The 25,792-nt window shown below is 41.9% G+C and overlaps 1 protein-coding gene across 3 annotated transcripts in view; it reads right to left on the reverse strand.

Moving 5' to 3' along the window:
• Positions 1-25,792, reverse strand: part of POSTN (periostin) — a 137,849-nt gene that overhangs the window by 38,390 nt on the left and 73,667 nt on the right. For all 3 annotated transcript variants that reach the window (XM_033950367.1, XM_033950365.1, XM_033950366.1), the window contains exons 12-18: positions 21,085-21,215; positions 17,509-17,639; positions 14,236-14,338; positions 9,763-9,830; positions 4,544-4,589; positions 3,803-3,871; positions 768-827 (exon numbers count right to left, since the gene is read on the reverse strand). In XM_033950367.1, coding sequence (XP_033806258.1) covers positions 768-827; positions 3,803-3,871; positions 4,544-4,589; positions 9,763-9,830; positions 14,236-14,338; positions 17,509-17,639; positions 21,085-21,215 — 608 coding nt within the window. The remainder of the gene's footprint in view (positions 1-767; positions 828-3,802; positions 3,872-4,543; positions 4,590-9,762; positions 9,831-14,235; positions 14,339-17,508; positions 17,640-21,084; positions 21,216-25,792) is intronic.

Genomic DNA, 25,792 nt, shown 5'->3' on the forward strand with positions numbered 1-25,792 from the left:
TATGGGCCTTTATATTTTGCTTGCAGTAAGTTCTAGCCTCAAGCCCCTCTCAAGGGATGGGGCCTGAGGAGTCCGAGCAAATCAGGGCCTTCCAGATATCCACGTATGTAAATGGTTCCCATAATCATAATCTAAACCTTACCCTAACACTAGATACCAAGTGAATATTTTAAGTGTAGAGGGGAGGGGATCCCCTCACCCCCCTCAAATAGAGGGTTACTTTGTAACCCTAAAAAAGACAAAATAGTATCTGTTGTTGATTGTGATCGAGGAGCGCAATTGTCGGCATTTGACGGGTCACCTCCCATTCAGTGTGCGCGTTTGTTGTGCGCGCAATTGTCTTGCACACATTTGACGGGTCACTGTGCTAATCAGTTAGTTTGCTTTAAAGAAGAAGCATTGATTAGTGCAGGATTTGCTTGTGAGCCCTTAGGGCTAGGGTTACCATATTTTTCTCCGGGAAACCCCGGACACATGACCCCGCACCATTCTTCCTCCACTCCCACCCCCATTTCATCACAGCCCCTCCCAGTTCTGCCTCTAACCCCTACTGCCACCTACAATCAGGACGCCCATTTACAGAATCAGCCCCTAAATGTTTAACCACATAAAAACGTTTACAAGTCCCATTCTCATCCCCTTTTAAAAAACAAAATTCCCAGAAAAGACTGACCAGTATAGAATTTCTGGTGCAATTTATTTTAAGGTCCCCATTTATTTAGCACAATTTCCACAACAAAAATCAAATTCTGCTCTTTATAACATACCCTGAATGACTTTTCGAATTGTGTGGCCTCCACCAACAATTCTGGTAATTGGTGATGTCTCTGAAATAAACAGAAAACAATTAGGATAAAAAGAGATTTGTCCATTTGTGCAGATAATTTCCATGTGAATGTTTCAAAAAGCTTGTTTCATCAGAACCAGGACAATCCCTGTAGCTTCCGTAGGGGAATTATTAGGGATATGCAATACTTTTATGCAGAAAAAGGGAAACTGGTAGGATATGTCTGTTTTGTTGCTGTTGTTCATGCACTTTTATCCAGGTCTAGCAGAAAAATTCCATCAGTATCCCTAATAATCAGTACAGTGAAAAATTAATTTGTGGTGATTCACTTTAGAATTTTCCAGAAATAGTGGCAATTTTAATGTGGAATTTGCTGTTAGGAATGAAATTACTTCTTTGGTGCCTCTAGGTGCAGAGGTGGGCATCCTCCTTCATAGATGTGAAGGCACAAGCTTAGATTTTGGCATAGATAAAGTAGGCTGTTGCCTGTGGCACAGTATTTGTGTGTGTCTGTCATCGGCTATCCTCTTGAGTCAGGGCCTGAGTAACAGCAGCGCCAACTAAAAGAAAGGCCAGCACAAGGCCTGTGAGCCTAAAGATACGCACAGGCCCGCAGTGGTCCATTTTCCTCACAAGGTTTCTTTGCTAACAGTGTGGATATAGGCCGTTGCAGGACTTGTGACAGCTCACCAGTTCACAGACAGTTAAAGACTGGAAAAAAAAAAGTACTAGGGGGAAAGAAAATGATCTGGACAGTGATGTGGGTAATCCAGGGCTAACTTTTTCTCCATCTCCTTCAATGATCTCTGAGGCATAGACGCCAACTCTGTGGATGCTAATGGATGCTATATACCTCCAGTATTGATCAAGCTCCTTCACTGTGTTCATTGATGCCCCCAATGTTTTGAAATGTTGACTTTATTCTCCGATTTATCCCCCTCATCAATATCTGCAAGCAGCCAAATTTTAAATTTGGTCCTGCAGGCCGGCCCCTCCCACCAGCAAGTTCAGAAGTAAAAAAGATAACACCTTTTTCTATAAGGTGACCCTCTCTCTCTCATAAAACACTAAGGGCTCCTTTTACTAAGGTGTGCTAGCGTTTTTACCATGCTCTGAAGATTAGCGCGTGCAAACCCCGCGCTAAACGAAAAATACTAACGTAAGCCCTATGGAGGCGTTAGCGTCTAGCGCGCGTGGCATTGTAGCGCACGCTAAAACCGCTAGCACACCTTAGTAAAAGGAGCCCTAAGTTGGAGTATCACCATCCTAATTGGATGCCCCTTCTTAAAGGCACAATTGGATGCTTCCACAGTGCTTGAATATACCTGGCCTGATCCTGTACCCTTAAGGGAATGAGTTCAATGAAATACCGCTGCTCATGTTAAGTAATACAACAGGTATTTTATGTAGGGATGAATCTAAAACCTAACTAAGTCTTGGGCTGACCTAGAGGCAGGGTTACCAGGATACTGAAGAATAATTTATAACCCATTGCACCGCAACATCTTTATTTAGGGGATCTTTTACTAAAGTGTGCTGTAATCTGGGTTTAACATGCTCTAAAACAGGACTTTCCTGTGCAATAAGGCCCAAATTAAATGTGGCACTTTTTTAGGGCATTTTTAAATTTCATATTATGCCCTGTTTGCATTAGCATGTGGTAACTATAAAAAAAATTGACATAGGAACCCAGACCTGGCCCAGGATTCAATATTCAGGATTAATTCAGCCCATGGCTGTAAACAGCTTAAAAACTACTGACCACCATGGGCTGAGTATTTACAGTATGCCTTAGCAATTTAAATTAGCATTATACTACTATTGGCACTAGTTCAGTCTTTGAAACACTGGAAAATTGTAGTCTTTCTCCTCCATAATGAGTGAAATGGTGTGGTGGCCGGTTTAGTCCACTTCTCAAGATAACATATAGTGATAAAACAAACAAATAAACAAAAAAAAAGGAAATTTTATTGGACTAACTCAATGCATTTTATTTATTTTATAATCTTTTTTCGTAATCTTCTAATGTTATATTACTTGTAATGCACTGTTAAAGTTTGAAAAACAATAAAGAATTTATAAAAAAACAAACTTCAATGCATTTTATGATGAGCTTTTGAAGGTAACCTTTCTTCAGATCAGAAATAAGCAAATGTTGACAAATATCAGTATACAATGGTACCTCGGTTTACAAGTGCACCGGTTTGCGAGTGTTTTGCAAGACGAGCAAAACATTCTCAAAATCGGCACCTCGGAAACCGAGTGCGCCTCAATTTGCGAGCGCCCCCTTCCCCGAACCGGCACCTTCCCCCCCCCCCCCGCGATCCGGCACCCCCCCGCCGCCATCGGGCCCCCCTGCCGCGACCTGAGGTCCCCCAACCCACCCGATCCCTCTTCTTACTTTAGTTTAGCCTCCGCACCGGCACCGGCACCAGCATATCCTGTGCGTTGCTGCTGGTGCCCGAAGATCTGCCTCTTGTGTACATGCTCAAGGCCCAGCACAGGAGACAGATCGGGCACCGGCACCAACGCACAGGACATGCTGGTGCCGGTGCGGAAGCTACACTAAAGTAAGAAGAGGGTTCGGGTGGGTTGGGGGACCTCAGGTCGCGGTGGAGTGCCCGATGGCGGCGGGGGGGGGGGGGGGGTGCCCGATGGCGGGGGGGGGGGGGCGGTTCGCGGGGGGGCCTTCGGGGGGAGCAATGCCAGTTCTCGGTGGAGGGGAGCAACGCTGCTGGCCTTGGAAGGGGGGGGAACCTATCAAAGCGAGTTTCCATTATTTCCTATGAGGAAACTCGCTTTGATAAACAAGCATTTTGGATTACGAGCATGCTCCTGGAACGGATTATGCTCGTAATCCAAGGTACCACTGTATATAAGGAAGACATGAAAGAATTTCAGTGATAAGAGGGAAGGCTGGGCGGTTAATTAGGAGACAGAGATATAAATAAGTAGAAAACAGAGATATCCCCCATATTGGAAATATTCCATACAGAGCATTATCAAACTGATTACCTTCTTTAATAATAGTATGAAGTTCACTTTCAGGCTTTACTTCAATTATTTTAGTTATAATCTTGGTAGCTGAAAGAGTAAATGTGATATACAAATTTTAGTTGGACAATAAAACACAAAAAGAAATACAAGAGCCAGCATTGCTATAAACTTCATAGGCACTTTGGCCCTGATTCCATAAAAGCAATTATCTAGGCACCTAACTTAATTTTTTTAAATTGGTTCAACTGGCGCTGTTAATTGAACAGCGCCATGAAAACACAAATTTAAAAAATGATTAAAAAAAATAAATTTCAGGTAGGTACCCAACTTGGTAGGAACTTTGTTGGCATCTACACTGAGGCGCCGCATGGCTTTAGGGCAGAGTTTGGGCATGGAAAGCATTGGGCGCCAGTAGACGTCTATGCTAGGCACTGGTATAATAGGCCATGAAAACCCAGACCTAGTTAGAGATGCCTACCGGTGCCTAATTCGAGTTAGACGCTCCTAAGCGTGATTCCATAAATGACACCTAATTTTGAACGACATGCGGCATCCTGTTTGTTTGTCTTGTCTATTAAATTGTAAGCAGGGACTCTCTCCTTCATGACTATAGAAATAATTAATAGTAGTATTATTATCATTTTCAACTGTGCCCACACTTAAGGCATCGTTTATAGAATCAGGGCCCTTCCACTCACTGTGCAGCTGTGGTTAAGGAAACCAATAGAACGTTAGGAATCATTAGAATAGTGCACTTACTGTAAGAGGTTGTGGGGATTTCTTTAAAGATGCTACCACGAACATACTGAAAATAGGAAACATGAACATTGTTTTAGCTTTGTGCATTTAAAAAAACACAAGCAAGAAATCAGTTTTCTACAGTCTGGATTTCAAAAATGATTTTTGCATGTACAGCTTCTGTTTTCCACTTGACCTTGCAGTGTTGTGTATTCATTGAGTTTCAACTCTTGCCTACAAAGTGTGAATGTGAAGTAAGGATTTGTTCAGGGAAACAAATTTTTATTTCATTCATTGGCCTGCGAGGCGAGGGGTGGGGGGGGGGGGGATCATTTCATTCATTTGTTTTAATAAAAAAAGTTCTTAAAGCATCTGAGTCAACATTTAGGGCTCCTTTTACAAAAATACGCTAGTGGTTTTAGTGCACGCTAAAATGCCATGTGCACTAGCCGCTACCGCCTCCTTTTAAGCAGGCGGTAATTTTTTTGCTAACGCACGCTAACCTTGTGCGTGCACTAAAAATGCTAGCGCACCTTTGTAAAAGAAGCCCTTAGAGACCCATTTACTAACCTGTGCTAAAAAGTGGCCTATACTATGACTAACGCGTGGGTTTCCCACATCCTAAGGCCACTTTTAGCATGGCCATAAAATTGTCATATTTCCTATTATCTCATTAATGGCTATGCAGTGGCATAGTAAGGGGGACACGGTCCGCCCCAGGTACCGTCTTGGTGGGGGAGCCAGCACCTGTCCTCTTTTCTGACCCCGCTCCTTCCTGCCCCCCCCTGCTGCGTTCGCATGCCCCTTCCTTTCCCTTGTACCTCTAATTTTCCCGACATGAGCAGTAGCATGAACTTGCTGTCCGCATTGGTGTTGGCTCTCTCTCATGTCACTTCCGGGAGGAAGTGATGTCAGAGGGAGAGCCGACATGATGCAGGCAGCAAGTTCATCATGCTGATCATGCTGGGAAAATCAGAGGTACGAAGGAAGGGAAGGGAGGCACACACTGTGGTGGGGGGGGGGGAGGGGGGAGAAGAGGGCAGTGGAAAGGCGCCACTCACTCTCGCTACTCCACTGTGGCTAAGCGTTAATTTATGCATTAGCATGTGGCCATTAGTGCAGGAGCCCTTACTAACACCTATTTTCTAGGCAGTAAGGGCTCCCACATTAACCACATGCTGATCGGTTAGCACGCGGTGATACAGATGCGCTAACTGATTAGCGCTGGGCATGCCTACTCTCCGTCCCCAAACATGCCCCAGCACTAAAAAATGAAAAGGTTTTTTTTGGTACATTGGAAGCACGTATAGATGCCAAAGTTACCATGGGATGCCTGAGTGAAGCCGCAGTAGTAATTATTAACCTATAGTATGCACATGTTAGTACTAACTGCAGTTTAGTAAAAGAATCCCATCATGCGTTAATTCAAAGGTTATCATGTATTAAATTGATTTAGCATGCACTAAGGCTCTCTTTTACTAAGCCGTGGTAGAGGTTTCTACCGCGGCCTGGGACACTAAATGCTCTGACGCTCATATAATTCCAATGAGCATCAGAGCAACGTCGGAGCATTTAGTGCCACAGGCCATGGTCGAAACCTCTACCGCGGCTTAGTAAAAAAGGGCCTAAATTTTTTAAGACACTTAAACAAACTTAGGGGCCCTTTTACTAAAGCTTAGTGAACTAGCATAAAATCATAGGAATAGCCTTACTGGGTCGGACCAATGGTCCATCTAGTCCAGGGATCTCAAAGTCCCTCTTTGAGGGCCGCAATCCAGTCAGGTTTTCAGGATTTCCCCAATGAATATGCATTGAAAGCAGTGCATGCACATAGATCTCATGCATATTCAGTGGGGAAATCCTGAAAACCCGACTGGATTGCGGCCCTCAAGGAGGGACTTTGAGACCCCTGATCTAGTCCAATATTCTGTCTTCATGGTGGTCACACCAAAAACCGATATAGTAGCAACATTCCATGCTATTGATCCAGGGCAAACAGTGGCTTCCCCCACGTCTGTCTCATCCTATTTTATACCTATGGGTCATGTGACACCTAGTACACATTACTGTCTGTTAGCGTGTGCAAAGTTTTAGTAAAAGGACCCCTTAGTGTGTACTAATGAATGCTCATCCTTGTAGGTTTCTGAAGACTTTTGTAAAACCTTGGAATAGAAGCCAAACTGTATTTCAAATGGATTTTTAGAATGTTAACGCAGTGGTAATAGAGCAGGCTTGACTTTAATCAAACTGTTTTGTACATCCATATGTATGAGGCTAAGGAATGTTTGAAGATGAAAGTTAAAGACCTTAGGCAATGTTGGCTTTGACACTAGCAGAGGCAAGGATCTTACTAAGTTCAGGCACTTGCATCTTGAAACATTCTGAATTTTTTTTTTCTGTTATTTCAGGATAAAATAATAGTGACACTGTTGTAAGGAAAAAAGGCATATCTTGGAATATGAGTGAGCAATGAACAGTACTGGTGGAAATATAGAGGTTGATCTTCAATGTGGTTGAACTAGTAGAAGCGGTTTCTAACCAGATAAACTCCTCTTTCTAGGTCCAGTGCTGATATTCAGTGGCATTTAACGGGATAGAGCTGATGAACATGAACTCTGACATAGCATCATCTGCTTCGTACTGAGTTGGTCGGGTGGTGGAGTTGGGGTAGGGTTACCAGATTTCTCTGAAGGAAAATCCGGAACCATGGCCAACCCCCAGCCCCACTCCCCACCTTCACCCCTTAACCTGTTCGTTCGTCGGGATGGCATACGTGCATGTGTGGATGCAATGTGATGACAGTGCGTGCATGCAACGCAATGACATTGTGCACATGTGATGCAATGATGCCGTGCATGTGCACGTGATTACATTACATTAGTGACTTCTATTCCGCCTTTGCCTTGCGGTTCTAAGCGGATTACATTGGAAGATAGCTGGACATTTCCAGGAAGTTACATTACGTTGGAAGATAGCTGGACATTTCCAGGAAGTTACATTGGAACTGATTTTAAGGCCAAATGGGATCGGCACATGGGATCTATTCACAGGGCAAAGGTAGGGGAGGGACATTAAGATGGGCAGACTAGATGGGCCATGGGCCCTTATCTGCCGTCTATTTCTATGTTTCTATGTTTCTATGGAAGATAGCTGGACATTTCCAGGAAGTTACAATTGGAAGATAGCTGGATATTTCCAGGAAGTTATATTAGATTGGAAGATAGCTGGACATTTCCAGGAGGATACATTACATTGTTAGATAGCTGGGTTTCAAGTTACATAGTGAGGTTTCAGATTATATTTTGTGACATAGAGAGGGGTTACGAGAGGGATTTGTAGTTCGCGGGATATTTGCAGAGGGGATGGGAGGAGAGGGAGGGTAAGTTAACTGAATATGTTTTTTGAATAGTAGTGTTTTTATCTCTTTTCGGAATGCTTTAAAGTCAGTTGTTGTGGTCAACAGATTGGAGATGGCGGGATCAATTTTTGCTGCTTTTGTCGCCGCTTTGCATCCGCAGATGCTGTTCCGACGTCGGAAGCTTTTCAAAACCCGGACAAAGTGCCGGGTTTTGAAAAGCCGTCTGGACCCCTGGACATGCCTTCAAAAGTAGGACATGTCTGGGGACTCTGGACATCTGGTATCCCCTAAGTTGTGGCAAATTCAGAAGTTATCCAGGCACCACTGATATTCAGTGAAGGTGTCCAGATAACAATCTGGGCAAACTAGGACTGCATAAATAATGATTTTAATTAGCCTTGATAGTTATTCAGGCACCAGCACAGCATAGCACTAACTTTTGCCAGCCAGTAAAGTTTCCGACATTCAGTATTGATATCCAAGTTATGCCCAGCACTAAACATCAGGGCTAATTTAGCCCTGGCAGTCATAACAAGTCATTTCTATACCAAATAACCAGTAAGTTCAATGCAGTTAACAAATATTAAAAAAGACAATATAGATTAGGAAGATTTGATTAGTTAGTAAACAGATATGTCTTCAGTTACTTTTGAAAATGATGAAGAGACTCAGAGCTCAATAACATAGATTTTAGTTCCTTATCCCAGCAAGCTGCCTAGGAAGAAAGTGAACACTGAAGATGCTTTTTATAACGACAACCTTTGATTGATGGAAAATTAAAGAGGCTATGTGAACTCCATGGATATTTAGATCGAACAAAGGAAAATGATTTGGATAGATAAATTGGTGCCATGCCAAAGAGCACTTTATAACAAAGACAACCAAATTTAAATTTGACTTGGGCCTCTATTGGAATTCAATGCAATTCTCGATAATAAGGGCTCACATGATCGCATTTTTTCAAACCATAAATCAGGTGGACCGCAGCCTCAATAGATTCTTTTGTGGGCCAGCGAAATAAATTATGTTACAGTAGTCCAGTTGACTCAACACCAAAGACTGTACCAGCAATTTAAACGAAGCAGTGTCAAAATAAGATCTTATACTGCATAGTTTCCACAGCGTAAAAAAACTTTTCACACTAAAGCATTTTCCTGGTCCTGCATGGTCAAATACTGATCTAGAAAAACACCCAAGATCTTAATAGTGGGTTGTATTGGATATGAAGTGTTGTTTAACAGAAAAGATGTTTCAGTAAGATTCTGACCCAAAGAGGCAACAAAAAATTTTGTCTTCTCTGGGTTTAATTTTAATGGTCAGTCAGTGCTTTAATAAATGCTATTATGGGCTGAACATAGATCAGCTTGAATAGCATTCCCATATTGAGATGGAAATAACTAGTGAGGTAATTAAATTTGCCGATGACACAAAATTATTCAAAATTGTTAAATCGCAAAAGGATTGTGAAAAATTGCAAGAAGACATTACGAGACTGGGAGATTGTGCATCCAAATTGCAGAAGATCTTTAATGTGAGCAAGTGCAAAGTATGGAAGTAGGAAAGAGAAACCCAAACTATAGCTACGTGATGCAAGGTTCCACATTAGGAGTTATTGCCCAGCAAAAAGATTTAGGTGTCATCATCGATGTTACATTGAAACATAAGCATATAAGAATTGCCATACTGGGACAGACTGAAGGTCCATCAAGCCCAGTATCCTGTTATCAACAGTGGTTGTGAAACGTACCAATAAATACGGGAACAAAAAATGTAACCACATCGCATCAACATCCAATTCTCGTAAGGTAGCCAAATGCCTCTTAATGAAGGCCCGGGGCGAGTGTCAAACAAAAAATATAAAACAACAAGAAAATTACATTACCTTAATTTGAAAATATTTAATCAATTTATTGAGAATTGCCAGGAGCTGATCATTTCCAACAGGCACATCTATGGGAAAGACAAGGAATATATCATAAATCTTTAGAAAGCATGCATATTCATGTTAGGCACAGTTCACAGACATAAACCCTATTCTATAAACCGTGCCTAACTTTAAGTGCAGGTTATAGAATAGCGCTTTATTGGGATCAATTTTTTTTTTAGGTGCCATATATAGAATTTACCCCTTAATGCTGGTATTTCGGTTATTTAAGTATGTTGTTGGAGCTTAAATCTTGGTGTCTTCTTTATAGAATGACTGCTATGAACCTTTGATTTGCATCTTGTAAATTTGCTGAAAGTCTTCTACCGGTGTTCACCATCCTCTCACTGAAAAGCATTTTCATGCATTTTTTGTGTGTGTTTCATATCCTTCAGTTTCATGTCATGACCCCTTGTTTCTGAACGTCCCATTCTGTGGGAAAAGCTGCCTTCTGAAGCTTTCTTCAAGCCTGCTAGATACGAGGGGGTGCGGAAAAGTTCTTGGCCCAGCCAAGAAGAGAATGAAGTGGATATAGTTCAATCAATGATCTGAAACAATGTCAAAACATAGAATTTTGTTTCTGCAATTTGGCATGAAAGAAATAAGATAATACTGTCTTCAGCTACAGTGGCAAAATAACACTCAGAATTTAGGAAGTTGGTTGGTTGGACTGAGAACTTTTCAGCACCCCCCTTGTATTTGAATGCCTTTATCATAGCTCATGTTTCTCTTATTACTTTAGGAAGTGCCTCTATAACTCCATCAATTTCTTTACATAAGGGAATTGTAAAGAAACTCTTTGGAACTATGTGACAAGCAGCTGTATTCTCAGGGATGCAGTTTGGGCAGGGTTTGGACATAAAGTCAAAAGTATGCATGTGTATTTTTAAAAACTATTTAGATTCAAACAGCAAATTCGACTGTAACACGATAAAGAACATAGTGTACCATGGTTTCTTCAGTATACTATCATGGTTTCTTCAGTATACTATCATGAACATATTAGCAACACTATCAAATCTTGTCTCTACAGATTGTGAATGATCCGTTCAATTACAAAATTTCTTGAACCTAAATCTTTAAATATTTTATTACACTCACTGATTATAACAAAGCTTGACTATTGTAATACGTTACTAATTAACATTACACAAAAAAGAAAAAAAACGTTTACAAATAATTCAAAATATTGCAGTCAAACTTTTATATAATGGTAAAAAGTATGACCATGTGACTCCTTATTTGATCGAGTCTCATTGGCTCCCCATTACTCATCGCATTACATATAAAATTTTGTTGCTGGTATTTAAAACTCTGTCCACAAATGAACCATCATTTATAAATCGGATGCTTATCCCATATCATCTATCACGCTCTCTTCGATCTTTAGCACAAGGATTACTGGCAGTCCCTTCTTTAAAAGTAGTAGGTACTAGACGTCATGACATGTTTTCAATTGTGGCCCCCCAGACTTGGAACGCCTTGCCACAATACATAAGAGATGAAAAGGAACTCAGTCTCTTTAAAAATAAATTAAAAACCTTCCTTTTTAAAGATGCTTTTAGTCTTTAATACAAATTCTTTTAATTACTGTAGTTAAGTCATCCCTCCTTATGTTTTTTCCTTGAATGTTCCCTTTCTTCTTTTCAAAATATTAATTATGTAACTTTTCCCCTTTTATCATTATGTGTTCTTGTGTTTGTCCGTTCATGAGTCTGTTTTTTACCTTTTACTTAATATTATTAGTATGTTTTTTAAAAATGCTTATGTATCTTATTGTAAATCGCTTAGTAAATTATGGATAGGCGATTCATCAAATTAATAAAATATACATATACATATATATACATACAAAGGATAATATAACAGAATACAATATACCTCAACTTCCTTCTCAAACCCCCAAATCTATTCTCTTATAATCTCCCAATCCCCATACAAACACACTATAGGTTCTCAGTCCCCTCGAGGAAAGGCACAAGACGAATGTTGCCTGTTCTCCTCAAATGCTGTGTTATTCTGCTCCCTAGGACTATCAGCTCACCAATTTACAGCCATATTCTCCCATGGAGCCTTTCTTGTTCCTACGGAGCCTTTCTTGCTTCAGTGCTGTCAAATAAAACTGTGGTCTGGGACCCCGTCCCTCAGCAAAGACTCCTTCTTGAACATAGTCCAGATCCCTCCAGACTTTCCACTACTCAAAGACAGATTAGATGTGAAGTGTTAAAGCCTCCCCCTTACATGCTGGACCTCATGGACTCCTCCACGAATATATTCCCCAGAGGCCCCAAGGGATTAGCTGAAACTATCAGGGGTGATCTATTGGTATGGGGCCTTAGCCATTCTTAGTAGCTTCTTGCCACTGCTGGAGCTGGTTCAATATATTGCTCACATCCCTAAGCAGTAATTTCATGGAACTACCACAAGGGTCATATAAAGGGAGCTTTAAAAATGGTTGCAGTAGTACAATGAGGCTATCACTCAGGTTCATGGGTGCCATTTTGAATCCTGTGCTGGCAGGAACAGAAATGACTGAGGATTGTTCTTGCATTATACCAATAGACTAGCACTGATTGCTTCAGCTAGACCAAGGGGGCCTACAGGGGTTGGGGGTGGGGGTGGGGGGAGGATGTCTTTATAGAGGGCCCTTGAGAATAGGCAGGGGGTTTGCACACTTCATATTTAGGTGCCTTCAGGGGATGGGTGGCCTGGAGACATGCTCAGAGGAACCATTACTGGGGAACTTGGGGGATCCAGCCTGTGGTTTTATTTGTCAGCACTAGGTCCTTTAAGAGAGGTTCACTATGGGCTGCAGTTTAGTTGCCTGATATCCTCAGGTAGGAATAATACAGTTTGCAATGTTCACAGCAAGCTGCATTATTTGATTTCCATAACAATGAGGTATTTTGCTTGCATATGTGAGCTTTGCATCTCATTATTATATACCCTATTAGGCTCATTTTCAATAAAGCTAGACATCCAAAAGACAGCATAAATCAGCATTTCTTACTAGCCAAAAAATCCAAGTGGGCATTCTCAAAACAGACTTTCTAGATGTCTTTCTGGTTGTTTTGTCTCCAGTGCATCCAAATCTTAGGGGGTGGGGGTGGTGTTAGAGGCATGTTTTGGGCAGGCTTAGGGCGGGCTTAGGACTTGGACGCTCGTCAGGCATAATCAAACCGTTAACCAAAGATCCTGGGCTTTTTTTTTTTTTTAGACATTTGGAGCTAGACCTGTTTTAAAAGCATCTAAATGCTAACAAGGTGCCCAAACTGACCAGATGACCACTGGAGGGCTTTAGGCATGAACCCCCGTCTTACTCCCCCAGTGGTTACTGCCCCCCTCCCACTACCCAAAGATGTAAAAAAATACCCAGTACATTCTAGCCTGTATTACGAGGGGGTGCTGAAAAGTTCTCAGCCCAAGCAGCTTCAGATGTTAACACAATATTTTAGCCCAGAGAGCAGAGGTTACTGCAGTGAATTTCACATGAAAAGCTCCAGGTACAGATGTCACCGACCGATGAGGTTGGCTCTTAGGCATTGGTGGAATGAGGCATTATGACATCACAATATGAGGGGCCGCTGAAAAGTTCTCAGCCCAACCAAGAAGAGAACAAGTTGCAAGTTATTATTTCACACTTTTCTTGTCACTTTTCATTTCATTTCATATCATTGAAATGGAAAGTGTCAAGAAAAGTGTGGAATTACTTGTAAGTTTCATGGATCCACATTGTTCTCCTCTTGGTTGGGCTGAGAACTTTTCAGCAGCCCCTCATATTGTGATGTCATAATGCCTCACTGGTGATGTCACAGTGGCTTTGTTCCCCATACATGTGCCCATTTACTAGATGCATTTGCCTTATTGAAATGAAAAGTGTCATGTGGAATAACTTGCAAGTTTCATGGCTTCACATCGTTCTCTTCTTGGTTGGGCTGAGAAATTTTCAGCGGCCCTTCATATGGGAATAGGATTAAGGCAAAATTGTAGTTGAAATGTTAGTAAAAACATGAAGTACTATAACATACTACTTTGTAAGGTTTTAAGAGCAGATTAAATAAATGTCTATCTATAATTCAGGTCTTCTCAATCCATCCAGCCAATCAGGTTTTCAGGATACCCGCAATGATTATGCATGAGATAAATTTACATGCACAGCGTCCATTCTATGCAGATCTCTTTCATGAACATTCATTGAGGGGGTCCTGAAAACTAAGAACTCCTGCAACAATGGTATAGGTAAGGTGAGCAGGTAAAGTTGGACTGGGTAATATCTTTGAGTCCTTTCTAGTCCTACCATTCTATGACTACATGATATTCTGTCTATTTCTAATGTTCTTACTGGGCATTTGATTCTAGTTCTTCAACTGCAAGAACAAACAATAGTAACATGTGCTGTATAAATTAATTTGCATTTAAAAAAATACTCACCTGCTGGGAACAATAACTTATCCACAATATGAATGACACCATTAGTTGTCATGAGATCAGGTTCTTTTGCCTGAACATCATTTACAAAAACTGTATCGTTTACCTAAACAACAAAAAAAGCACATGAACTCTACTTGAAATCATGCAATTGGAAATCAATTTATTGATGCATAGGTAGAGATCCTATGTGTTCATTTAAATATTTGTTAAGTGGTTTTCCTGGGGACATTCCACAGCAGTTACAAATGTACACTTGTGCTTGCCACTGTTAGGTACGTGTATAAGCAATAATTGTAGAAAGGAAAGCATCTTTGAATTCTTATATACTATTTTTGTGACAATTTTAAGAACATAAGAGTTGTCATACTGGGAAAGACTGAAGGTCCGTCAAGCCCAGTATTGTGTTTCCAATAGTGGCCAATCTAGGTCACAAGTACCCGGCAAGAGTCCAAAACAGCAAAATAGATGTCATGCTGCATATCCAAGAAATAATAAGTGGATTTTCCCAAGTCCATCTTAATATCGGCTTATGGACTTTTCTTTTAGGAAATGAGCCAAACCGTTTTTAATCCCTGCTAAGCTAAATACTTTCACCACAATCCCTGGCAATGAATTCCAGAGTTTAACTACACATTGAGTGAAGGAAGATTTTCTTCAGCTTATTTTACATCTACTACATAGTAGCTTCATTGTATGTACCCTAGTCCTATTTTCTTGGGAAATTTTTTGGTGCAAAGAAGCACTATAACAAAAGCAAGACACCAAAATGGCCCAAAAATGGCAGATCCATGCAAAACTACATTTAAGCACTCAATTATAGAATAGTGCCTAAGTATTTCCAGGCAGATTTGAAAAGGGGATAAAATGATGGGAAGGACATGGGCATGCCAGGGATGTTTCCTTAAAATGCATGCAATGTTATAGAATTAGGGGGCCCACCCTGTGCACCTGGTTTCAGGTGATTAAGTGCTCACGCACAAAGTTGGGTGCAGATTCTGACGTTGCATACTATTTTATAAAGGATGTCCATCTTGAAGCGCCCTTTATAGAATACTGTTTAGCGTTGATTTTTTTCAGCACCATAAACTGGATCTAACTCTTTGGTCCAGATTCTTTAAACAGTGCAGTTATTGGCACTTTTAAGGCAACCACTGATCGTGTGTCAATCATGCAACAGTGCTGTTTAGAGAACTGTGCCTTTGGTAAAGTTAAGCACCGAAAATGTAGGCCAGGGTTTTCAAGGCCTACCTTTGATGTGAATTGCGTTAGGCCCCATAAAGCGCCTCCAGAGGTGCAATTCTGGTGCCATTTTTGTAGGTGCCGGTAGGCGCCTTGAATTTTCTTTTAAGTCCTCTTTTAAACGGTGTTTTGGACTTAACTCACAGGCCTTGAGCATGCGCAGGTGCTCAAGGTCCAGCAGAAGAGGAGGCCGATCTTCAGGCACCGGCACCAAGCAGAGGACATGCCGGTGCTGGTGCCCAGGTGATGGTAAGAAGCAGCCGGGAGGGGGGGTGCCGGATCGTGGTGGTGGGGGGTGCCCAATGGCGGTGGGGGGGTACCCAATTGCGTCAGGGGGGTGCCCAATCGCGGGGGGGGAGGAGGGGTGCCGGATCGCAGGGGGGGGCTTTCGGGGGGAGCAATGCCGGTTCTCATGGGGGGGGGGGAACCTATCAAAGCGAGTTTCCATTATTTCCTATGGGGAAACTCGCTTTGATAAACGAGCATTTTGGATTACGAGCATGCTCCTGGAACGGATTATGCTCGTAATCCAAGGTACCACTGTATGCATATTTTCTCCATTTTGTTTTAAATCTTTTACTTAGGGCTCCTTTTACTAAGCTGCGGTAGCATTTTTAGTGCACGCTAACCTCCACGCTAAGCGGAAAAACTAACGCCAACTCTATGGAGGCATTAGCGTCTAGCGCATGGGGCATTGTGGTGTGCGCTAAGCTTAGTAAAAGGAGTCCTTGGTAACTTCATTGCATGCTCCTTAGTCCTAGTATTTTGGGAATTTTTGGGATGCATTTATTTATTTATTTTTAAGATTTCTACACTGTTTTTTTTTTCCAAAACGGTTTCCAAAAATTACATACATAAAGTATTATAAAAGTCAGAACAAGATAGAAACAAAAAAAGACAGATTCAATCTTTGCATAAAGTCAATTGTTCAAAGAAATGCATCCACAAGTTGTGTTTTTAACATTTTCCTAAATGCATTTCTGTCTCTACATTTTCAAATTTGATTAACAAGGCTATTCCACAACTTAATCCCTGCACATGTAAAAGTCATGGCATTTATTTCCACATATTTGGGATTAGCCTTCGTTCTCAGCAATGCTGAACTTTTGGAGCGCAATGATCTTAATGGTTGATACTCAGACATAAAAGCTTTATAATGGAAACATCTTTTGTGTTCTATCCTAGCTACTTCCTATCTATGAAGTGCAAGGCATAAAGGTCACCTATGGTACTAGTTTATTTTTATTTATTTATATTGCACTTATAGCCTAAGTGGTTTACATTCAGGTACTCAAACATTTTTCCTTATCTGTCCTGGTGGGCTCACACTTTGTCTAATGTACCTGGGCAGTGGGGGGATTAAAGGGCAAATTCTATAAAAAGCGTCCAAAAGATAGGCGCCTATATAAGCACTGTTCAGCGTGATTCAAGTAAAATTGGGTGCTGTTTAGTGAATCACATTGAGCGGCACCTATTTTGGAGGTGCCCATTAAATAGGCCAGCTCTAGGCACAACTAAAATTTAGGCGCCCATGCGAGCGCTTAAGCAAGCTTAGGAGCAGTGATTCTGTAAGAAGGCGCCTAGCACGTAGCCACGCCCAGGCCTAACATGCATGGCGCCTTTTTTTGGAAGGCTGCCTACATTTTTAGAGGTGCCTTGTTACAGAATCGCGCTTTCTTGATAGGCGCTTATGTTTCAATCAGTGCTGATTAAAAAGCTTAATTGGGCTTGTTATTTAATTTAGATAGGCGCCTATCTAGTTGGGCACCTCCGAAATAGGTGCCTAACTTTAGGCGCTGGTTACAGAATTTGAGCCTAAGTGACTTTCCCAGGGTCACAAGGAGCACTGTAGGATTTGAATCCATAACCTCAGGGTGCTGAGGCCGTAGCGCTAACCACTGCGCCACACACTCCATGGATTTTTAAAGGAAAACGTTGTAGATTTGCAACGTAATAAAGAGGGCATGAAAATCAGCTTGTCGAGGTGTCCTGAAGTCTATAATTACTATTAGTGTAAGGCAAATATCAACTTACTATTTTCACCATGAGTTTGTTTCCTTGAATAGACTTCAGAATGTTTGTGACCCCGGGCTCAAAGCCATCTCCAATGAATACACCTCGTGTCAAGTGATAAAGAAGAATGTTTTGAAGAGCAGTTTTATCCCCTGCAAATGAGCAAACATAACTCTTTGACATATCTTACAACCGAAGATGTGATCATTCTTGCATTCAAATTTCAAAACTGTCATTATGTTTTCTCAGCTTCCACATTTTCCTCAAGCTGCATGAAAACTAAAGAACTCGATTCCTGACTATTTTCATTTCTACTGTATGTAAAACATCAAAACGGAAATATATAAATTGCCATAAGCTGAGTTCTTATGATAAATCTTCATTTATCATAGCATACTGTTAATGATAGCTTAGAGCCATCACAAATATTATACCCTAATTTTTTCTTACTTTGATTTATCATTCTTACCAGGCATGAGATTTAGAGTGCATCACTTAATACTTTTTCTAACTGTGCAAAGCAAGCTGAACATTTGAAAAAGGCTGTAGGTCTGATTTCCCCATTGAATTCCCTAAGAAAAGTAAGACAACATATCTTAGCATGCACTAATACTACCGTACTTATCATTTCTAAAGTGCTACTAGACGTATGCAGCACTGTATGTTAAACATTCATGAGACAGACCCTGCTCAGTAGAGCTTACAGTCTAATCAAGTAGACAAACAGGATAAGCAGGGGGTTAGGGAGTTTCTCAGAGAGGGGAGAGAATGATAAAACAGGCACCAGTGCTTTACAAGCGCGTGGAAGATAGGAGTTAAAAGCAATCTCATAAATAGTGGGCTCTTAGACTAGATTTAAATACTATCATGGACGGAGCTCGATTTATAGACTCAGGCACATCAGGGTAAACCCAAGGCTGGATCAACTCTGTCCTGATAATCTGGATCCAGTTATATAATCTAGGCACTCACATTTGTGCATGTAAATGTCTAGAGTACTAGCACTTATGGGGGTTATGTATGCGTTTCCCCCCCTAAGTAATAACAGGGTACTTAAGAGCTAATCTGCAATTATCAGCTTAATTTACTTAGGGGGCCTTTTTCAAAACTTCAGTAAGCACTAATGCAGGCTCACCATAGCAAAAAATGGCATGCCACAAGACACACTGATCAGAGAAAGTTGAATGAGAGTGAGCAAAGATATATTTTCATGTTAGATACTGTTGAGCCTCGGGGGCTGAATAATGAGATCGAATGGGCCACATTGATTGACAGTGGATTGAGCCAATAAGCCATAGGGGGAGGGACTGTTTGTCATAAGACTGCAGTCACATGATTTGAAAGTTGTATTTAAACTCCGGGGTATGACGCCGCTGCCATCTTTCTCTCATACCTTACTTGGAGCCGGATGACGGCAGCGACCTCGGTGAGTGTGGGATTTATGAATGGGTGAAATTTAGTTGATAGCTTAAGCGGAGGAGGCAGTTGTATAAGAATGTTTGTGTTACAGCTTCCTTTTCTTTGTTACCATAGGGAGACCCTTGATACAGCACTTCTTTGTGCGAAGCATGTCGGGTCAGACTCCCAGGTTTGGCTGTGATTAAGCTAAGTACAATTGCACTTTATATTTATACTGTTTATTATATTTATCATATTTAAAATAACTAAAAAATGAAAGTATTTAAAAATAAGAGAAACAGGGAAAATGCTATTTGAGAAAAACACTTGATATACAACAAGTGGGTCAGTCAATGATGAGGCACCATGTAAATCTTCCCGCAGTTTTTTTGAGAAATCACACAGCGGTGGAGTGGTGGGGCTGAGGCGTCCTTGAAGATACAGTGTGGGGTAGATTTATATCCAAACATATTTACATCCAGATCCTTATAACTGTATATGGATTTCACAAGACACACTGAGGCATCCCATGGTAATTTTGCCATATGTGTGCACTGCCCATGCACTAAAAATTTTAAAACATTTTGATGCAGAGGATGTGTATGGGGTAGAGAGTATCAAATCATTCAACTGACCCACATTAGTAACAAAATTCATGGAGAGTGATGAAAATAAAATTTATAAAAATACTCAGAGATATGGAACTCTGTAAGGAAGGCTTGAATACCTCTCTTTGGGTGAAGAGTTCACCTTCCAGTCATTGTTGTTTTATAAAAACTTTGATCACTAACTCCACAGAATATTGCTTGATTCAGTCTCAAAAAACTTTCATAATAAAGATTTTTAACATATTTGAGAGTCACTGTGTGTTGTACTATGTGCTGAAATATTTCTTCACACAATGTGCAATTAAACTCTGAAATTCGTTGCCGGATAATGTGGTGGAAGCGGTTAGCTTAGCAGGGTTTAAAAAAGGTTTGGCTAATTCTTAAAAGAAAAGTCCATACATCATTATTAAGATGATCTTGGGGAAATTCACTGCTTATTCCTAGGATGAGCAGCATAAAATCTGTTTTTCTCCTTGGGATCTTATGACCTGGGTTGGCCACTGTTGGAAACAGAATATTGGGCCTGATGGACCTTCAGGGGCTAATTCTACAAACGGGCATTCCGACTGTAGGCGGCAGTAGGCGCCCCTTTTTTGAAAAAAGCTCCCTGAGGCAGGATGCCTACACTTTAAGTGTTTTTTGCAGGTCTAGAGAAATGCATAGGGACACCTATGCTTGCCCAAGGCTGTCTTAGGCCATGCCCATTGCAACACAGGATGCACTGGGAAAGAGGCCTAAGGCCCTGATTGGCCTATGTGCCTAAGGCCTCTCCTATGGGAGAAGCCTTAGTCATCTGAGCCATTCAGGACCTTAGGCCCCTCCCTGGTGCATCCCAGGATGCACCGGGAAGGGGAAGGCCTGCCATTTTGAAGAGGTAGACCTGCTGCCTGGAGGGAGTAAGCATCCCTCCAGTTGACTTTTCTTCAAAAAGGTACCGGGGGGGGGGGGCAGTATTGGGGTGTATGTTAAAGTTGGGGTGGGTTGATGGTTGGGGGGTTATCAGAGTTTTGGGGGGTACCCCTCCTGCTAATTGTGATGGGGCAGTGTGGCAGGAAGGAGTAGGCATCCCTCCTGCCGATTTTGGGGGTACTATTGGAGAGGTCCTCTGCTGCAGTCAGCTCTGCTGATTGTGGCAGGGTATTTTGCCCTCAATCAGCTGAGCCAGCAGCAGCAGCTTTGGAGTGTCCTGCTGGCTCAGCTGATCGGAGGTTCTAGCCATGATCAGCTCAGTCGGCTGTGTCTACATAGGTCTCTAACCGGTGCTGGGCGCTGGTTTGAGAATCAGGGAGTTAGGCATTTGTCCTTTAGGACAGGTGCGATTCTGTTTAGGACGCTGTACACGATTCTCAGTTGCTTCTTAGGCGGCCACCGAGGCTGGTGTCCTATATGGAATCAGCCCTTTAGTGTGTCCCAGTATGACAACTCTTTTGTTCTTATGGATGTTATTTTGTAATCCGCTCTGGATAGTCTGCTAACTAGAGTTAGCAGAATATAAAGTGTAATAACTAAACAAATAAATACATGTTATCGAAATGGAACATCATTTTGGTTGTCTATAGCAGCTTTGATTTTCATTTGTTTCTGTACTTACTCTTAAGTGTTTCTATTTCTGCATCTGTCAGACCTTTGAAAGCATCATTTGTTGGAACAAAGAAAGTCCATGCACCTTCTTCTGTTAGGATATCTTTTAATCCTGCAGATTCGATCAGGCTGAGGAAAATACTGTTAACAGAAAAAAAAATGTGGTTGTGATTGTTGTACTGCCTTTGAAATATTTGGTCAATTAAAGCTGAAAGATCCTGACACAAAATCCCTTTTTTGTGTATGTTGTACGTGCTTTTGGCACCAGCTGTGTAGGTGTATGAGATTCTATCTTCTAGTGTTAGGCTATGATTCGTGAATAAAACAGGGGAAACAAAATCACAAACTCAAAAACATAAAATAAAGAGTGGAATTGTCCCAATCAGACTGATGACCACAATCTATTATAAAAATGTCCTTCTACTCATCCAATGTTCAATTCACTTTATTCATCCAATAACTCAATGACTCGACATGTACATGTTTCAGCCGAACAGGCCTGCTTCAGGAGTCTTAAGAAACTACTGGGTTATAACAGATGGTGTTTTGATTAATTGAATAGTCTTTCAAGACAATGCTACGTCCTAAAAACTTCAGCAGCAGTGCTCAATGCCCGGGACCTTTTTCAGCTTTGAGCACTGTTGCCTAAGTTTTTACAACGTAGCATTGTCTTGAAAGACCATTCACGTAATCAAAACACCATCTGTTATAACCCAGTAGTTTCTTAAGACTCCTGAAGCAGGCCTGTTCGGCCGAAACATGTACACGTCGAGTCATTGAGTTATTGGATGAATAAAGTGAATTGAACATTGGATGAGTAGAAGGACATTTTTATAATAGGTTGTGGTCATCAGTCTGATTAGGACAATTCCACTCTTTATAAGCTGTGGTTGGTACCAGTTTTGAACTGTCTTTTTGAAGATGTATTTTATGATTGTGTAAAGATGTGCGGATGTTTTATTATGTTTTATGAGATATATATATATATTTTTTTTTTTCTTAATGTGTATTGCTATTGCATTTTGTTGTTAGTTATTTGCTGATTTTGTATGTTTATATTGTACCCCACCTAGATTTGTAGATAGGCAGGCTACAAATAATTTTAAATAAATAAATAAATGTTGCTGCCTCTGCATTTGAAATATCATCAGCCTTAATACTAATCTGTTTTGATGGAGATGTCCAATCATTTTGATGGAGGATTTTAGGATGTCCAATCATGTCAACTGGAAATCAGACAAGCCAAGTTGATCTGAATCATACAAATATGGAAGCATTTTGAACAATATTCAGAAAGAAATTTTACTCACTTTCTGCCTTTAGAAAAAAAAAAAAAAAGGCCCAGACTATAAATGGCACCGGCTGCCTAACCGTTCTAAGCACCCCCCTTTTACAAAGCCACACTAGACTTTTTTTTATCGCCGGCCTATGAGCATTGGAGCTAATACCACTGCATCCGGCAATAATAAAGTCTAATGTAGCTTTTTAAAAGGGGGGGCGGAGTAATTTTTTTAATTGTATTAATCAGCGCTGTTAATTGAAAGTGCAATTAAAAACCAATTTTTTAAAAATTTTAATTAATTAGTTAGAAAGGAAAATGGTAAAACCAGAGGACATAATTTGAGGTTGAGGGGTGGTAGATTCAGGGGCAATGTTAGGAAATTCTACTTTACGGAGAGGGTGGTGGATGCCTGGAATGCGCTCCCGAGAGAGGTGGTGGAGAGTAAAACTGTGACTAAGTTCAAAGAAGCGTGGGATGAGCACAAAGAGTCTAGAATCAAAAAATAAGATTAAATATTAAACTAAGGCCAGTACTGGGCAGACTTGCACGGTCTGTGTCTGTATATGGCCGTTTGGTGGAGGATGGGTTGAGGAGAGCTTCAATGGCTGGGAGGGTGTAGATGGGCTGGAGTAAGTCTTAACAGAGATTTCGGCAGTTGGAACCCAAGCACAGTAATGGGTAAAGCTTTGGATTCTTGTCCAGAAATAGCTAAGAAGAAAAAATTTAAAAATTTAAATTGAATCAGGTTGGGCAGACTGGATGGATCATTCGGGTCTTTATCTGCCGTCATCTACTATGTTACTATGTTAGTAGGCGCCTAACTCAGTAGGCATCTACCACTTCAAGGTAGGTGTCTACACCAAGGCACATACCAGCAAGTAGATATAATTAGGGGGAGCTTTTAGGTGTGGTTTCACTCACTTAGACTACGAAAACCCTGTCCTAAATGCAGAACAGCACCTACTGTTTATTGAACAGAGCCTTCAACCTTAACTACAGCACCTAATCCCTAATCCAGTGTCCCACAAACTTTTCGGCACCAGGGCACACTAAACCCAGTGCCACGGCCGGAAGGCATCCAGGAGTGCACGGACGTCGATGCAATGATGTCACACACATATGTGACATCATCACGTTGACATCCGTGCATGCGTGGAGGCCCTCCGACTGCAAACATGAACCTGTCCCTTCACTGATGAGGGAGAGGAGGAGAGTCATTGACACTGGCTGACAGCCTACAGAGCATGACTCTTGCCACGAGAGGCACATCCTGTAGGCAGTCAGTTGGCGCCTCTCCTTGCTGATGTCTCACGGCACACCTGGAATCTGCTGCGGCACGCACACAGTTTGCGATACACTGCCCTAATCCATCTAATAAAGCAAACACTATTTTAGCAGTGCAAAAACTAGTTGGTATGCATAGTTTCATTTTAATATGATTTATTTCAAAGTGTTTCCAGTGGCGCCTTGGGCGCCGTGTCAGTGGGGAAGCCGGCACCTCTCCGCCCCGTCCCGACACACCACGCCCCACTTGCGCCATCCCTACCCCCACCCTATACCTCTGTATATCTTCAGCGCAAGCAATTTCTCCTGTCTGTTGCTCACACTGGCCTGGTTCCCCTCTGAATCACTTCCGGGTTGCAGGGCAAGGAAGTGATGTCAGAGGGAAACCCAATGCTGGCATGAGTAGCATGCTAGAGAAGCCACTCGCGCTGGCAAAGATTTACAGAGGTACGTGGAACGGGAGAGTGTAGTGGGGGGTAGGAAGGAGCAGTGGGCACCTCCTACCCTAGCTACGCCACTGTGTGTATCTGCTAATCACATAACTGCTAATCAGATCATCTAGAACAAAAAGCTGAAAGGATTAGGTACCATATACAAGTGTAATAGAGCTGATTTTCACATGTAAATTGATATATTTATTTATTATTTTATTTTTACAAAACTGCAGTAAGCAGTCATGAACCAAGATTTGTGTGGCAAAGGTGTATCCTAAGGAGCAACCAGAAAAAAAAGTGAAAATGTATGCCGTCATCAAAGATCAAAGTAATCAGTTCCTGTCAAGGATAGAGTTCTTCGAGTTATTTAGCATCCAGTGAAACCGCTACCCCTACCACCTCAGAACCTTGCTCAGGGAGGACAAGGAAGACGGGGAGGACAGCGAGTGATTACGTGATAGAAGCAATACATGTCATCATCAAGAGAGAGCTACCAACTCTAATTGAGTTCAGTCAAGACAGAATGAACCCTTTGGTGGCTCCAAGGCCCCCTGTTTGATATATAAACCCCATAAATATCTCCCTTAGACCTGTGATTCTGAGTACAGAGGAAATCCTGCAGAGGGGAAAGAGGCAGGAGCAATTAGTGAGGCCTGCCACAAAAGGAGGGGCCTCTTGGGTCGGGGCAGATAGAAAAGGAGCAGAGAGCCAATAGGGGAAGAAGGGGGGGCAGAGCAAGTTGAGTGGTGGGCCTTCTTTAAATTGGGTCATCTCCCAGCGCAGCCATCTTTTCAGCAGCACGCCAGGAGGAAGAGATCACCTGCCCTCCCACCGGCTGTGCTGAATGTCAGTGCACTGCCGGTGTAATCGCTAGAGCAGGGGTCGAGCTCGTCGCCGCAGGCAGGATTGGTGACCCAGAAGGCCACAACATCAGTGGAGAGAGGGCCATGCAGGAGGAAGAGGACTAGGATTTGTGCCACTCTAAAGTGAGGCTCTTACCCCTTGATGGCTAATGAGAAACCCCTCTTGGACGGAGGGGCATGCCTGAGAAGTGACCAGCAGGACCCACTCACTTGAACCATGAAAGGGGATCAAGTCAGCAAGCCCAAGAAATTTGGTCAGCAGCTCGGGCCAAGTGGGAGGAGAGCACGGCTTGAACAGCTGCCCCAGCTTCCCCTACTTTGTGTGATAGTGTGGCCCCCGGGGTCTAGATTAGGGCAGTTATTAGCCAGGGTAGAAATTAGTGATATATAAGTAGCTATTGCTAGGGCTAAGCATTGTTATTCCTAAGTAGGAATTAAGTTGTATGTTGGTGATAATTACTGTATTGTGTATTGTTATGTAACCATGCTGCAGCCTACAATAAACTTTCTCTTAGCAGAAGATTTACCTTGGACTCAGACTGCATTTTGTTGGGAAAGAAAAGAGGGGGGAAGGGACAGGAGCGGATAAGGCCTCCCCAATTTGAGCAGCAAGTAAGAAAAATTCACCCTGAAATGCCATGAAATTAGCACATTTGAGAGGGCCCTAAGTATTGAGACCTAGGCATATGTAGGGTTGCCAGATTTCCTCTTTAAAAAAAAGTGGACAACCTGGCCTCATTCTGCCCTCAGCCTCACCTTGTTCCACCCCCAGTCCCACCCCCATCTCCAGTCTCCTTTTCTGAGCTCGGGGCTGCGTCTGGAGGGCATCTGTGCATGTGTAGCTGTTGAAGCGAT

This window comes from Geotrypetes seraphini, chromosome 6 (assembly GCF_902459505.1).
Source record: "Geotrypetes seraphini chromosome 6, aGeoSer1.1, whole genome shotgun sequence".
In the NCBI taxonomy this organism is placed as follows: Eukaryota; Metazoa; Chordata; class Amphibia; order Gymnophiona; family Dermophiidae; genus Geotrypetes; species Geotrypetes seraphini.